Below are 16,824 nucleotides of genomic sequence, written 5' to 3' on the forward strand. Positions count from 1 at the left end.
TCCTAGAGAGGTGTCCTCTCAGATAAAAACATGGCGTTTTTGTTATTTGCGGTTTTTCTATATTCATGGGAGTCTTGTGCCCCTAACCCTATCTAAAATGGAGGGGCAAGTGTACTGTATTTTAACTCTTTCCCATCTCTGAGTAGAGTGGTAAAAGCTAAGAGCTTAGGAGCATCGAGAAGAAGCACCAATCCACACTTCTCTTTCCACCTTGATGCCGCTTCTGGCGTTCTTGAATGCTTGGGTGGGAAAATAGCAGTGGTGACACCCATTTGGTGCTTCCATTTGGTGCTGAGAGGAATCAGGATTAGAAGAATCTGAATAAGACATTTAGGTATGAAGACAGTGAATGTCATCCTTTACATCTTTTGCTATACGTCCCTTTAGTCATTTCTAGGTCCTCCAGCACAATTCAGTGGTCAACTTCTGCCAAGACTACATTTGATCTTCGACTTATCCACGAGTCATATCAAAATCCATAATTTTGCCCACAACTTACACATGTGGTCAACTTCTAGCCGAATATACAGTCCTCCCTCCGAATTCGCGGGGGATCCGTCCAGGAACACACACACACACACCCCGTGAATTTGGAAATCAGCGTATATTCAAGCCTCATAGTTTTGAATGGCCATGTGCTCCTACGTGCGGATGTCACGGGCGCATGCACCATTAACTTTAATGGAGGTTGCCCCTCCATGAACAATCAAAACTGCAAATCTCAAGTCTGTAAAAATGGAGGGGTGACTGTATACAATAATTATCTTCGATGCATGATCCAGTAGTCATGAAAATTAAAATCAATCCAAGACACGGGCAGCCGCATAATGCCTCTCTCACCTCCCAGGACTCCTTCTTCCAAGATGGTGAGTCTATATCAGTGATAGTGAACCTTTTAGACGCCGAGTGCCCAAACTGCAACCGAAAACTCACTTATTAATTGCAAACTGCCAAGTCCCTCTGGCTTTCTAGTAACAAACTCTGTGCTGGGGCAACGGCACATGTGCCCACAGAGAGGGCTCTGAGTGCCACCTCTGGCACGTGTGCCATAGGTTCGCCATCACTGGTCTATGTTAACTCTGCCCTGTACTTTTATGAAAACATAGGATAGCAGTTCAGATAAATAACCAAGAACGGTTCAGATAAATAGAGTCGGCCCCCAGCTTTTGCGAGGGTTAGGGGCACAGGATCCCCGCGAAATTGGGAAAACTGTGAATATCAGTCCACATCTTTTCCCGAGAGAACACTCCTTTAGCCATAGATTTTTGTGATTTGTTCAAGCTCTGTGGCCATCTTCTAGAAGAGTTTGTTCCTGACGTTTCGCCAGCATCTGTGGCTGGCATCTTCAGAGAATGCTGGCATGGAAGAGAGTGGGGTATATATAATGTGCGACTTCCATGCCAGCATTCTCTGAAGATGCCAGCCACAGATGCTGGCAAAATGTCAGGAATAAACTCTTCTAGGACATGGCCACAGAGCCCGAAGAACCCACAAAAATCTACAGATGCTGGCCATGAAAGCCTTCGACTTCACGCTCCTTTGACCATTTCTAGGTCCTCCAGCACAAGTCTGTTAGACTACATCAACATGGTGTTGGGCAGCTGGTTTTCCGGCACTGAGAGAATACACAGCACACTGCTATATTAAAAAAGCCACAAAATAAAATTAAAACAATAAGCCCGTCTATCCATTTTCTGTGTTTGTGAGAAATTGGTTGCATGCTTCTAGCAGGACTGACTGTAATGCGTTTTCCTTTTTTTAAAAAATCTGTTTAATTTGCTTGTTTGAATTGTCAAAGTCACTACCGACGGAGTTGTGTTGTTCATTTACTGACGGTGCTTGATGTAATTAATTTTACCTTTCTTTTTCTTTTCTTTTTTGCAAGCTGTGTCTTTTAAAACTTGTATGGCTTTTTTAAAAAATTACTTTATTTCTGGGTTTTGTCTTTTGGCTGTGACTCGCTTTGCATTTGTGATATTGCCCTAGAGTGCATGACTTTTGCAGACCTTCAAATTGTTGTATTATTTCCCTTTTCTTTCTTTCATTTTGATTTCTTTTTGTAAGTGGTTCGTCTGTACTCTTCTTCTACTTCTTTTCTTTCTCTTTTTGTTTTTGGAGAAAAGATTTCCTGTAAGTAACCAAGTTAGACCAAAATGATAATAAATTCTTACAATAGACAAGCTGTGTTTCTTCTCTCTCAGCTGCCTCTTTAATCCGGAATGCACCAAATAACCAGTACCAATATCAATGAAATGAAAGGATACCGAATAATAAAATGTATGGCACTCACCGTTGATCCCAACTCAAGTCCGTCAAGTTGTATCTGACTAGATGAACACTTAACATAAGTACTATTACCTTAGTGAGTCTATTCTGGTTGGGGGCCACCAGTTGGATGTAGGCCACCATGATGCTTTCCCATTCAAAATGTAAGTATCAAATTAAGGGGCGCATGGAGATTAATGCTGAAATGTATGAAGATAAGTAGCATATAGACTTGAGTTTCCTAGCTGTAAAAATAATTTTTAAAAGCTTCTAGACCTTATGCGCACAGACAGAAAGAGGTGTCGCACATCAATCCAAAAAGAGACACACAGATCATGTATGGCCAAGTATTGATGCTCCACTCAATGAGGTTTTGTCTGACTTGCTTGCGTTGGGGTTGATTCTCTTATAGAGGTAGCAGGTAACCTCCAACTATAAAATATGTGAATATTTTCCATCCACCCAGTCTTTTTCACTGAGCCAAACACAACTCATGTTAAGGACCTGAAAGAACAATAGTACCACATTGCTGAAGCCTTCCTTCATGTCATGATACGTTTTCTATGTCCCCTTTGCCACTGGATGAATATCTGTTTTATGTTTAATCCTGTGGTTGATGGGAGGTTTATCAGTCCGTTTAGAGGGGTCCGTCTGTACAAATACTGTACTGCAATGCTCATTTTCACATGTGAGGTCGAAGGCTTTCATGATCGGCCTCCCTAGTTTTTTGTGGGTTTTTTGGGCATTGTGGCCATGTTCTACAAGACTTTATTCCTGACGTTTCACCAGCATCTGTGACTGGCATCTTCGGAAGCATCTTTCTCTGAAGATGCCAGCCACAGATGCTGGCGAAACGTCAGGAATAAACTCTTCCAGAACATGGCCACATAGCCCGAAAAACCCACCAAAATCTCATTTTCACGTTTCATGAAGTCTGCCCTTGAATGGCGCAGCTGGAACGCCTTTTTATGTGCGATATACGCATGCATGTATCCAATGAGTACATTGGAAAGTAAGGTGACACAGTCAGATGAAGTTGCTATGGCTGTGTTCAGCTCTTGGTAGTATAGTCTTAGGTCACTAAGCAATAGGGTAAATGTCACAGATCTTATTAGAATTTATGAAGAATACCACCATTTTAAAGACTCTCGCCTTAATGCGGACGTTGTTATTATCTTGGGTACCGTTCTTCGTATTAGAATAGCACACAAACCATGGAGAGAAAAGATGATGGGTAAGAGACCTTTACACTTCATCAGGATGTGAATTAACCAAGGGATGTTCTTTGTGTTTAGCTGCTCACAGGATAACAGAAATATTTAGATTATTGTTTGGGTTTATTTGGGGGATATGAGAAGCAGGTATATGGCACGGTGGAAAGAGTATGTCATTGCTCGTCTTCAGTACTTTAATACTGGGTCACATCCGACACCAGCCAGAAATAAGTTTCTTGGTAAAAGGGAACTTTAAAGTCATCTTTTGGGGATGGAGTTTGTTTGAACTCATGCAAACCAAAACTAGTTTATAGGCTTGTTTGGATGAGTTTAGCCTGTTAATCTGAGCAAAAACTGGGAAGACCATATACCAACCCACTTACCCCAGCAACTTTATGCATCAAACTGCACTAGTATGATTGAATGGGTTAAATGCATCTTTCGTTCAACTAAATGATCTCTGGATTCTATACCACTAAAATAAAAATTGGCGCACACACCCACAAACCCGGAAAATGCACCTGCCATTGCGCAAAGAATTCAAAGGACACCACCATCCAGAACATCTGTTTCTTGGACAAGATATGGTTAGGGTGCATCATGCCCCTGCCTCTGTTTTTGGTATTGCTAAATATTGTTAGAAAAAGAAAGATGATGAAATTGGTTATAATTTTGACTGCTTTGGTCTGTGATGTGGCATGCTTTCCCAACCCTGTGTAATGCATTTGCGAAGTAACAGCATTTTCTGTTAAGAGAACACCTGTAAACTTGAGCAATACTGCAAGGAGATATTTAGCTTTAGGCCTGTTACAGACTGCCAAAATAAAGCTGCTTTGGGTCTCTTTGGAGGTATGCTGTTTAAATGATGCATTCACCCTAAGAATCCGGAAGCTGCACCAAAGCTGCACTCCAATGCTTAGGAATGGAGTGTGGCTTTGGCGCGACCTCTGGACTCTTAGGACCCATGCGACCTCTGGACTCTTAGGACCCATTTAAATATCATACCTCCAAAGAGACCCGAAGCAGCTTTATTTTGGCAGTCTGTAACAGGCCATAATAATATATTTCCTTTTCATCAAAAATGACACAAAACTTCTCAGGTTAATGGGAATACAAGAGGAAAACGTGGTTCAGATACACAGTCCAGTAAACAGATGCAACAACATTTCTGCGTAGCCCCATCTGACACTTAAGAGATGGCAAAGAGAAACAAAAATGATGAGAGCTATTGTGTATTCCTTGTGACAAATAGCTAAAACATCTGGACTTTTTTTGAATAGAATGGGGGAAAGACTACGGAAAAGGTTTATGCTGTTAGCAGTAAAGGAAAAAGAGAGAACAAAATTCTTCCTCTCCAATAGTACTGGAAATATCTTGGGGTCATCCAGTGACTGGCGGCGGGTTTAAAAGAGGTACAAGAATCCCCTTTCCCCCTTAATGCGCAACTAATATAGGGCACTTATTGTCACATGATGCGATGTCACACACACACACATATATACACATTTTAGATTGCTTTTTAAAACATGCCAAACAAATGTAGAGATGCCAAGTCTACCTGTTCCTGGCATTGAAACTTCAAGTGACTCAGACAGCCTTTGTGCTCTTGCTGGTGGATTTTTGTGTTTTAAAAGCTTTTCAAAAGTTAATTTAATCTAATAATTTGCTTAATTTATCTCTTGTTGTACTCTTAAAAATAATTTTAGCTGCACAGGTTGAATCTCCCTTATCCTGCATTCCAAAGTACCGAAATGATCCAACACTTTTTCCGTGGGTGGCTGAGATACTGGCACCTTTGCTTTCTGGTGCTTCAACTTTGTATCGTGCACAAAGATTATTTTTAAAATATTGTCTATAAAATTACCTTCAGTCTGTGCATATAAGGTGTATATGAAACATGAAGTTGAAGGCTTTCCTGGCCGGCATCCATAGTTTTTTGTGGCTTTTTCGGGCTCTGTGGCCATGTCCTAGAAGAGTTTATGCCTGACATTTCGCCAGCATTTCTCTGAAGATGCCAACCACAGATGCTGGCAAAACATCAGGAATAAACCCTTCTAGAACATGGCGCACACAGCCCAAAAAACCCACAAAAAACTATGCATATGAAACATTTTGGGTTTAGACTTGGGTCCCATCTCCAAGACATCTCATTCCATATGTGCAAACATCCCAAAATCCCAAAATTTGTGTCGCCTCTTTTGGCTCGCCAACATTTGTCACTTGCTCTGGTTCGACAGCACTTGGAGGTATTCCTCACTCCTCTTCTTATTTCACCAGCTCAGTAATAAATGTTCAATTCTGACCTGATCCTTCCAGCTCCGTGCCCCTTTTGTTTACCTAAAAAGTGCTGGCAACATCTGCGTGGCATCGCATGGTATTTATTCCCCCTCAAAGTGCATATTAAATCAGCCAGAGTGAGTTTAATTATCATTCGTCAGACCCTTCCATTTTAATTTCCATCAGCGTGAAATGATACGGCGCAGGCTGGATGCCACACACACAGATACACAAGTACACACACTCACACCAGGTCTTTCGTCAAGTAACAAAACACAAATACTTACTTTCTCACAGGCACAAACTTGTAGATTGATATATTTTAATATTGTAGTACTGTTTTCAAAGTGTATAGTTTTATACAGGTTCGCCACCTTGAGTTCCTGAAGGTGGGATATAAGATGATGATGATGATGATGATGATGATGATGATGATGGTAGTAGTAATAATAGTAGTAGTTTTTTGTGGGTTTTTCAGACTATGTGGCCATGTTCTAGAAGAGTTTGTTTCTGACGTTTCGCCAGCATCTGTGGCTGGCATCTCCAAAGATGCCAACCACAGATGCTGGTGAAACGTCAGAAACAAACTCTTCTAGAACATGGCCACCTGGCCCACAATCTCTTGAACCAGTGCCATTTTTTTTTTTACTCCAGTGATGGACAGATAAAACAAAATAACATGTTGGAAATGATTCTATTTAAACTGATTCATTAGTCAATGTGAACCACAATGCCAGAAAGTGCGATCGGGGCAAATGTAGTGTAAATCACGCTCCGATGTTGAATCGGTCCATCTATTCAGATTGTAAAATTTGCAAGTGGGAATGAGGACACTTGTCTCTCAGACAGCAATTCCCCCCCCCCCCAAAAAAAGGAACCTTTCCAAGTTTTTATTGGTGCCTTCTGGTGGACTTCCTTACCACCGCAGCCCTCTTAGGAGTAAAAGGAACCATGGCACTCCAGAGGAGTCAAAGGTCTATATGATGTGGTTGGTCCAAAATGCAATATATCTTGCAACGTATCATGGGAATGACAGTGTGGCACCTCTGCAACAACCCACAACAAGAACTTTGCAGCACTGAAACAAAGCAAAACCCTAGAAATAAGCTTTTGGGGATGGAAGGTGGGGCAAGGTGTGATGCCTTTCATTAAACGGTTCATCTAGGTAACAGTCAGTTAAAATTGCGTTTTGTGAGAATGACGGGAGAATTCACAAACACTCTTCAGATGAGACTGGAGCAATCCTGGGCAGTCTCTGCTCTCCCCTTTTCTTGGCTGGGATTCGATTTGCATAGTTTTCTTCAACTAACCACATATTGTAAGTGTGTCTTTAGTTTCCCCTAAATGCCAGGCATTGGTGGCAATGAGGATTTCATAGGCATTTTTTGCTAGGGCTTTATAGCCTGGCAGCTCGATAGGAAACTTCCTGTAGCCATAAAGATGGCGTCATTAAATGCTCATAATGCAGAGGGTTATCATGAAATAAAAGGAGGCAGTAAAATAGCTCATTCCCTGCACTAAATCGCCCGGTTGGGTGGCAGACTTCAGCCTTCCGACTCCTGGCTTGCTCCTGGCCCCAAATTTGCCTAGTTAGCATCTCGTCCGTTGTCTTTCCAAAATGGCTCTTTCGCCGATCGTTGGCCAAGACTAGATGTTGCAGAGTGGTTTAATGGGCCTTCAAATCAGCAGGTGCCCCATTTGGATAGCCTCCTCTGGCCAAAAACGTTTAGTAGCTCAACACAAATAGCATCTCATTTTTATCACTTCCCTTTGTGTTATCTACATATTAAGGAGTGTGAGGCTGCTGTCTCAGCTTTTCCTCAGCCTGGCAGCCACCAGTTGTATTGTTATGTACCCCCAAGTGTTACCCTCGACATATCCATGGGTGATCTCAAAATCCATAATTTTGCCCCCCAAATTATACACGAGGTCGACTTATACCTGAGTATATATGATAGCCCCAAGTTCTCTTCTGCAAACAACATGGAAATCTGGTTTTCCCAGGGAATCAAATGATTCTGAGTCCAAAGGCAAGCCTGATTGCCATTTGCTGAGTGTCATTCTACCAGAGCTGCAAAGTCATATGCACAAACCATGTTCAGGTGGCAGATCCTGCTCTAGGGAGCAGGTCTTGTGGTAAAGCTAATGTAGGGAGAGAAGGCAGAAAACTAGCTGGTGTGGATGCTTCACAATGGGATGTAAATTCTGCCCCAAAGGATAGGACTAGGTCTAATGGTCTTTAGTTATAGCATGTTAGGTGTCCTAGCATCATTGAGTTGGAAGAGACGGCAAGGGCCACTTGGTCCATCCACCTGCCATGCAGAACTACACAACATCAGTCGAGCTTTAGAAGAGACTTTTTGACACTAAACGTGTTTTAGCCATGGAACCAATTACCTAGAGAGGTAGTGGGGTCTCCTTTCTCTGAAGATCTTCAAAAAGAGACTGGACAACTACTTGTTTGGGATAGTCTAGCTGGAATTCCTGAACTGGGTGCATGTGGGGAGGTTAGATTAGATGGCCTATGGGTCCCCTTCCAACTCTGTTATTTTATCTGGTTATCAAATTGGGCTCACCCAGAATGGGCTCTTTTTTGCCCTATAAGTCCTCCCCACTGTTCCTCTTGTGCCATTTTCCACATTAGTACAGTAAAGAACGGGTCACTGCTAATATTGTCACGCTCGCCGTAGCATCAGCAGAATATAGATCTGAACAGAAATGATTTCAAATGATTTTTTAAAAAATGAGTGTTTGTTTTCATCAAGCCAAGTGCATCCGAAAGCAGCTCACCCATCCCTTTAATGGTTTGGAAAAGACCACAGATGCAGCTGCTGGAAGAGGTTACATGAACAATTATTCACTGAAGTGAGGCAGCGGAAAGCAAACGTAGACGCATGTGCAGAGGGAACAGAAATGGGATTACCCCATAGCAGGAGAGGGATCAAGCAATTCTGAGTCCAAAGCCAAGCCTGAATCGCTTCTAATGAAACAAATTAGGAATGCCCAGGTGCTAGACCTTGAATGTAGTCTGGCGTATACAGTCTACCATTCTCTGTGGTGCAGTGCAAGTGGAACAAAATGGAGTGGAGGGTGACTACTACCAATCACCATTTGCTGAGTGGAATTTGCCACAGTGGGCTTACCAACACCTAGAAAGCTGATCTTCTAGCATCCAAGCATAGGATTTGTACAGAGGACTATTGTATTTTTTTTTTGTTTGTTTGTTTTTAGGCTGCATATGAGACAGAAAGGCTTTTATGGGCCAGTGGGCTAGTGATGCGAGGAGCATGACTTGCAAGGCTATGTTAAACACAGAAAAAGAAAATGTCTGAGGCTGTCATATCTGCGGTGTGGTTTGTCCTTCTCGATGGGCCAATGGTCCATAATATGCTGCATGAGGAGCATATTATGATATCATATCATACTGATGGTATCATATTGATATGATAGCATCCAGAAGGAACCAGTCGAGTGGGAGGTATTCCCACTCACACCTCCCTGAATACTCAGTCATCATTTTGGAAGTAAGGTTGCATCTGCACTGTCAAAATAATGCAGCTTGGAACTTTAAGTGCTGCAGGATTCCAGCCTATGGAGTCCTAGGATTTGTAAATTTGCAAGGCCTTTAGCCTTCTCTGCCAAAGAGTGCCGGTGCCTTACAAAACTGCACATCCCAGGATTCTGTAGGACGGTGCCATGGCAGTTAAAGGATTCTGTAGGACGGTGCCATGGCAGTTAAAGTCATGCCAAGCTGCATTGTTTTGACAGTGTAGACGCGCCCTAAGTTTCCAATATTTTGGAACAGTGGGGATTAAGGGAAAGGCGGCAAAAAATGGCATATGTACTCAATTGCTCCCTACTAAGAAAATGACATTAGGGTACCGGTAATATTTCTGCTTGCATTGCGTGGATCTTCCATAAACATGGGATTCTCCCCCACAGTATTTCTGGACTGCATGGGCTGAACTTTGCAAACCCACTGTTTTCCCCAAGGGATGAATGCATGATACTGCTCCTATGTATCATGTGGGCTGTCCATCCATGAAAAGGTGGGATGGTAAAAAGGAAGGGTATGTGACCGCATGCCCAGACCCCAAAGGAATTTGTGCTCATCCCCTCCCTTGTTTCCAGGCTTACGTTGGCGTCCGTGCCGTGCCTGGAATACCATCCGAGGCTCTCTAATAATGACGACCTCATTATATGTGCCACCGTTGAGCCCGAAACGCACTAATTTCCTGACCCCGGTGAAATATATTTTAATAAGCTTGATCTAAAGCGGCGTTTAAAAGACAAAGGGAAACACTTGACGTGGCTGTCAAAATAGAGCCCCCTTGGGCAGATGTTACCAAATGTTAATAGGTTTAATCCATCAGAGGCGCAACAACAGTCTTTTGTCATCTCCCAGGAGGGCTGCCCTGTTTGTCTTCCTCTCTTTGGCGTTTTGAACACAGGGTTAAACTCTGAGGAGCAACCGGGGGTGGCGGTGGTGGGGAGAAAAAGGCGTGGGGAAATGGATGAAATGCAGAGGTCGTACAATTGTTCTTGAATTAGTTTATAGCTTGCTGTACAGCCCAGTAATGCCTATATCTGGTTCTATGGATTTTTAGTGCTTTCCGTGGGATCTTCAATCAAACCCAGTTACCCAGGCAAGTTGATTACACTTCAGTTTTAAAAACTGCTTCTTTGCAACGTTTTGGTATAGAATTTTGTCTCTTTCAATGCAGCCGGGGACACCCCTGTTGTGCTTTTAATGATCTCTGTAAAAGATTGCTCGTTGTGTGTGTGTTTTGGTTTCAATGAGCCACAGAACAAATGCCTATGGACAAGAAGCTAAGAGGATTGTGCTGGCAGCTTGGCGGTACCTTGTCCTTTTTCGACTGTGGTCAAAGCGGAACCTACCCCAGGGTTCTTCTTCGCCATGATACCGCAGGAGTCCCCACTTATCTCGCACAACATTGAACATCAGCATAGAACATCTGTCTTCAGTAGACCAGTCATGCCCAACTCTATCTCTCCCTTTCATTGATCGGTGGGAGATCAATGGGAGCCCTAGAAACAGGTGGCTCAAGTCAGCAGCAAGCAAATGCTGACAAGCCAGAAGGATGGTTGGTTGGAAACCTAGCTGGCGCTGGGGATATGTTGCTTCTGTTGGGTGGGGATGTACTTTGCTTGAAGATTCGGGGTTACACTTTGATGTGTGCATTGATTCCATGTTGCTGTTGGGTGCTCCGGCAGCAACAGAGGTCAAATTGGATGACCCTTGAGGTCTCTTCCAACTCTGTGGTTCTGTGATTTACCTTTAACAAGCTTGGATTGGTGCATCAACCCTACCCTTGCCTGGAGAGGAATGACGTAGAGCCAGAGTAACTCATGCCTCCATAGAATAGTTGAACCATAGAGTTGGATGATACCTTCATTCAATCCAACCCCATTCTGCCATGCAGGAACTCACAATCAAAGCACCCCAACAGATGGTCATCCAGCTTCTGTTTCAAAACTTCCAAAGGAGGAGACTCAAAAGTGTGTCCCACTGTCAACTTGGTGGTATCCAGACTTGGATTACTGAAATATGCTCAACATGGACAAATGGTAGATATCTAGAAACTGTAACAGGTTCAATTCACAGCCACCAAAGGCATCTGATCAGCTTCTACCAGAAGTCATTCATTTCAATAGGGTTCCCTGAATTCTTACTGTTTTCTAACGCAGGCATGGTGCAAATGCAGTTCCTAATATTTTGAAGCTGGGGAGGAGAAATAAAGCAGTGCGTGAAGCAACTCCCAGTGTTCTTTATTGGTTATGCTGACATAAGACTGCTGGGAGCTGTAGTCCCATAACATTGGGAAAGCTGTACAGTTTCCGACCCGCCCCCCCCCCCCCCCCCCGATTTAAAAGGACAGAACCAACTGGAAAGGAGACTCTTTCTTCCTCCTCTTCTGCATCTCTCCTATTAAAAAATAGAGATAAACTTTCAGAACAGCATTCCTCTATTTCTCTATAAGTGACACCAATGAAGGGCTTAAGCTATGACCTCAATACAACCGATTTGGCTGCATTTAATACCTACCAAGCCCTGTTGGCCACTAAAGGACAATCCATGCTAAGCCACAGCTTGGCACTTAATTGGGCCTGTGCCCAAAGGCGGCACTTTTTCCATGTATTCCCTTCCCGACACTCACGCCTATTTGAAATCCTTGCCATCCTATTTCCAGTAGCAGTGGCAAGATAAGGACAAATGCCATGCTAGTGGTCTTGGCTATTCAAGTTGCTTTTGTTATGTATCTGAGGGTTTTAAAGTAAGAATTAAATCCAGAACAAAGCCAATAGGAAAGACAAAGTATGCCATGGTGGGATCTCCCATACTATGAGTTGAAGAGGAATTCCTTCCCCGAGTAACTCAAGGAAATATCAGAAAGTGAATCAGGGAGCTAGTTTTACTGAAAGAAATGTTTTTCTGTCCCATGGCCTGCCAAGCCTGAATCTGAACACAATAACGGCACTGAGGTCAGTATCAGAAGATGCCAGGGCACATACATTGCTTGTGTGCCAGAGCAACTTTCCATCCAACTAACATACTTGACCAGATGTTTGTCTTGCGTTCCCAGACTAGGTATCGAAACCCACCTTCTACAGACTTTTCTATCTCATTGGATGTGCCAGGGAGGAAGAGACATGCTGTGCATAACGCTAACCATGCCAGCTTATTTTTCAGGAGGACAGGTCCTGGAAACTAAGGCCATACTGAAGAGATGCAAGCATTTTTCTAAGCTCAGGCAAAAAGCCATACAGGTTGAGTCTCTCTTATCCAGAACTCTGAAATAGTCCAAAATCCAAAACCCATCAATATGAGTTGCTGAGATAGTGACACTTTTGCTTCATGCACACAATTATTAAGAATGTTCTGTAGCAGGACATACCATTATTTCCGATTTTTAAGTTAATATAATTTGCACTTAGCCGTCATCTGCACTGCAGAAATAATGCAGTTTGATGCAACGTTAACTACCGTGGCTCAGTGCTATGGGATTCTGGGATTTGTAGTTTTGTGCGATATCTGTCGGAGAGCTCTGGTGCCACAACAAACTACAGATCCCAGGATTCCATATGCATTTAAAGCAGCATCAAATTGCATTATTTCTGCAGTGCAGATGCAGCCTTAAACGATAACGTATATGTCCTAATAATACAGTCTTTTCTCCCTTCTCTGTAAGTTTCCCTTTAACCCTGAAGTCTCTCTCTCAGCTTCATTCAGACCTAACACCCATAACAGATCTATAGTTCTTCCAGAAGCGAGTGCTTGTCTTCTTAAACATCTCACTTGCTGGGATTTTCTTTCTGCCATGTATCCTTCCTCTGGTACCCTTTGCTGAATGACTTAAACCCTTGCCTTCCATTTCTCCCTGCTGAAATAAAGAGGACTTTGAAAGTGCTTAACGTATGTCTTTGCTGCTAAAGTCTAGCCTAGGCTTTAAAGGGGACCCTCCAGATGCTTAGGGAGCGCTTAACTATAAATTCCAGAATTCCATAGCAGGCATTTAAAGCAGCATCAAATTGCATTATTTCTGCAGTGCGGTCTAGATAAGTGGTATAGAAATGTACTTGCTATTGCTATTGGTGACTGTTGCACTCCAACACATTTGTCTAGTCATTGGATCACTCTTGTTTCAAGAAAATCGAGCCTTCCAGGCAAACTGAAGCTCTCCAAAAAGTATATAGTCAGTGCCACCAGAAGGAGTGAACTTTATCTGGCTCACGCCTCTTAATTAAAGCTAAAGTGTAAAAAATCCAATCAATCTGGATTCTAGCCTATATCATTGATTCGCAAGTGACAGATGGTTCAAAGTAATAATTTAAACAAAAGAGTGGTGTCCAAAACAGAGCAATCCATCTGGATGGTCAGTGTTCAGTCAGACGAAGCCTCTGGCTTGAGTCAACAGTCTGACAAAGTGAATTAAACAAACCCGGATAAGTACACAAGTGCGGGGTGGGCAGCAGTGGTATATTTGCTTTTTATTCAAAGTATCCCAGATTCACCATTGAAGAAGGCCAGGAAGCAGCTGATGGGAAAGACTGTTTTTTGGCTGAGATTCTGGATTGATGTTTGATGGTTCATGTAGGCCATGTCTCAGTGGCTCCCAATCTTTGGTCGTTTGGGCTTCAAAACTAGAAATTCCTAGAGAAAACACTTCTCTAGGCATTTGTAGGTCCTCCAGCATGATTCAATGGTCAACCTCTGTCAGATGTTAATGGTAGAGTTGCACTGAAGGATTTGGAGATTCCTAGAGAAGCATTCTCTTTGCCGTTTTCCCACATTCATACAGGTCCTTTACCCCTAACCCCAGTGAATGTGAAGGGACCACTGTAATTCATCACTAATATTGTTCCCAAAGGAAATAACAAGTACCGTGGGTCCTTGTTGTCCACTGAGGTTTGTTATCCCCCGTGGATAACAAAACCCGTGGATGCTCAAGTCCCATTAAATAGAATGGCGTAGCGAAATGGAGTCACTTATATAAAATGGAAAACCAAGGTTTGCTGTATGGAATTTATATCTTTTTGGGATATTTCCAAGCCATGGATATTTTATCCGTGGATAAAAAAAATCTGTGGATAAGGAGGGCCAACTGTACCTAGGTATGGTGTAGAGCACATAAGTGGTGACTTGACCACACTACACTGTTGTAGTGCTATTACTCCACTTTTACGGCTCCTGGAATTGCTGCGAGTAAGTCTTCCAAAAACCTGGGAATACTTTCAGAAATGATTGACATCTTCTTTCTGGTCTGAAAGGTTATCTAGCACCTCACACATATGGGTCGCATTGTGCAGGTGCTAGATAACACATTGTGTGAGTCACGGAGACTACAGAGTTCACAGGTGACCACTCGAAGAACTACAGTTGCAGGTGCCCAACCCGTCCATCCCTACTCAGAGGTGCAAAATGAGTCTCGCTTGCCCACTACATGCTGCCTACTTTCTTCCCTTCTGCCCCCTGCAACCTTGTGCTGTTGTTTGTGTGTCGGAGAAAACACTTGGTTCTCGAGAGCTGCTCACTAAATTGGGACCGGAGGGCATCATCGCCCGAACCAGATGCGCCCTCCTCTCCCTGGCGCGGCTGCCCAAGTAGTTAGGGAACCTATTGATGCAGGAACCAAGAGGGGGGAATATTATCTGTGAAAAATTGAACTCTAAATGTGGGCTTAAGCTCTCGCTGACAAATAAAGGCAGCGTGAAATTGATCGGAATCCTGGGGGCTTTCTTGGGCCGCGCTGGAGCCCATTCAAAACGTTAATTGTAAAATATCCGTTAATTGGGATGCCTAAATCCACTTTAGTGCATTTGAATGGCCCCGGCTTGTTTTTCTCCAGGCAATTAGAAATGCGAGGGGCTCTCGCTGGCGAGAATGATGAGAAAGTTGGGGCCTTTGGATGGCATGCCAGTTGGCTTGGCCTTACATTTTAAGCCTGTACTGGGAAGGTTGTGTACCGTGGCGGGCCTTGTCCAAGATGAGTTCTGCTCCCAATCCGCTGAGGTCTCACCTTGAAGTGAGAGAGTAGCATTTAAACAGGGATCTTCCTCAATTGCTTAGAAACATGAAGGGAGGTGGGTCTGTCTTTTTCACAGCAAAAGGAGCATTGTCCGTGAGGAGTTAGTACATATATATATATACACACACACATATACATACAGTGGGCCCTTGGTATCCACCGGAGCCATTGAAATGCACTAAAGTGGATTTAAGCATCCCAATTAGCAGATATTTTACAATTGACCTTTTGAATGGGCTCCAACGCAGTCCATATATATGCATGTTCTTTTGTGAGCGCTGCATTTGAATCGACTTGGAGAGGACACAGTTGTTCCTAAACAGGAGTTGCAGTGAGGTGCCCTCCCTGATCCGTCGGACTGGGGATGGAAACGCGGCGGCGAGTCAAGCACCATCTTTTCCTTGCTGTAGGCTGCTGCAACTGAAGCACCTGAGCCGCAGTAGGAAGATAGCTCCAGGCGCTCTTTGAAATATCCCTTTTATCAATGGGAGGTCAGAAAGGTATTGTTGCAAAAAGGAACCTCGGCAGTTGCCCTGAGGGTGCCCTGGGGGCCCTTTTTGCCATCTCAAGTAAAGGCAAATAGCTGGACTGGGACAGCACTTCAAAGCTTGATCCCTAAAGCATATCTTGGATTTCTCAAATTATTTATTTATTTTCTTCTATCCTGTGCTGTATAATGCCTCGCCTTCCTCCGAAATCTGGCTCTGTAACATATAAGCAATCTTATTTTGGCACCACTTAGAAATTATAGAAGCGTAAGAGTTGGAAGAGACCACAAAGGACACCCAGTCCCACCCGCTGCCATGCAGGAATCCACGGTCAAAGCAAGGAAAGAGTAAGAAAGCCGACAAACAAAGCTTGACAGTCTCACCCGTTCACCCCAAAGGTCAGAATGCTGTTTGGAAACTCTCCCGAACGTTCGGCTTTGGAGTTCCACAGACATTTGACACAAAGCCTGTTGTCCAAAAGAGAGAGCAGTCTGCCACTGCTACGTGCCCAAGACTGTTTCTCCCACAAACATTTTGAGTGCTGTCCCTCTTTTTATTGTGGTGCTGAATACCTATTAGGAAACTTTGGCTACGTAATACAGATTTGGATTTGGAAGCTGAATTTTGGCAAGACGACGGCACTGTGGCTAGGAGGATCTCAAGCTGGAGAAGTACATGGGGTTGCACACCTTGTGAAGAAATGCATGCAAGTCTGGGTGTCTTTCTAGAATAAGGGGCATACAACCATCAGGGGCAAGGGGCTGCCTTGGCTCCCCCAAAATAACCCCCTGCAAAAATATTTGCAAATACTGTAGCCCCAAATGCCAGTAGATGGGCAATGTCACAACATGTTTGCCCCTTCCATGGGCCATTTTAACCCAAGATGGACCAGGAACTATTGGGTAATAATAATAATAATAATAATAATAATAATAATAATAATAATAATAATAATAATAATATCTGTTTTTATCCCACCCCTCTGCACAACTCAACCGGGGTATAGGTCTTCCCCTGTTCGAACAGTAGGCT

At 43.4% G+C, this 16,824-nt stretch overlaps 1 protein-coding gene across 12 annotated transcripts in view; it reads left to right on the forward strand.

Moving 5' to 3' along the window:
* The window catches only part of LOC121917114 (RNA-binding protein Musashi homolog 2-like), a 911,933-nt gene that overhangs the window by 850,227 nt on the left and 44,882 nt on the right, over window positions 1–16,824 (forward strand). For 10 of the 12 annotated variants that reach the window (XM_042442806.1, XM_042442803.1, XM_042442815.1 and 7 more), the window contains exon 5: window positions 10,364–10,402. The exons of the other annotated variants lie outside the window; for them this stretch is intronic. In XM_042442806.1, the coding sequence (XP_042298740.1) occupies window positions 10,364–10,402 (39 nt within the window). The remainder of the gene's footprint in view (window positions 1–10,363; window positions 10,403–16,824) is intronic. 12 annotated transcript variants of the gene reach the window in all.

Source organism: Sceloporus undulatus, chromosome 11 (assembly GCF_019175285.1).
Source record: "Sceloporus undulatus isolate JIND9_A2432 ecotype Alabama chromosome 11, SceUnd_v1.1, whole genome shotgun sequence".
Classification (NCBI taxonomy): domain Eukaryota; kingdom Metazoa; phylum Chordata; class Lepidosauria; order Squamata; family Phrynosomatidae; genus Sceloporus; species Sceloporus undulatus.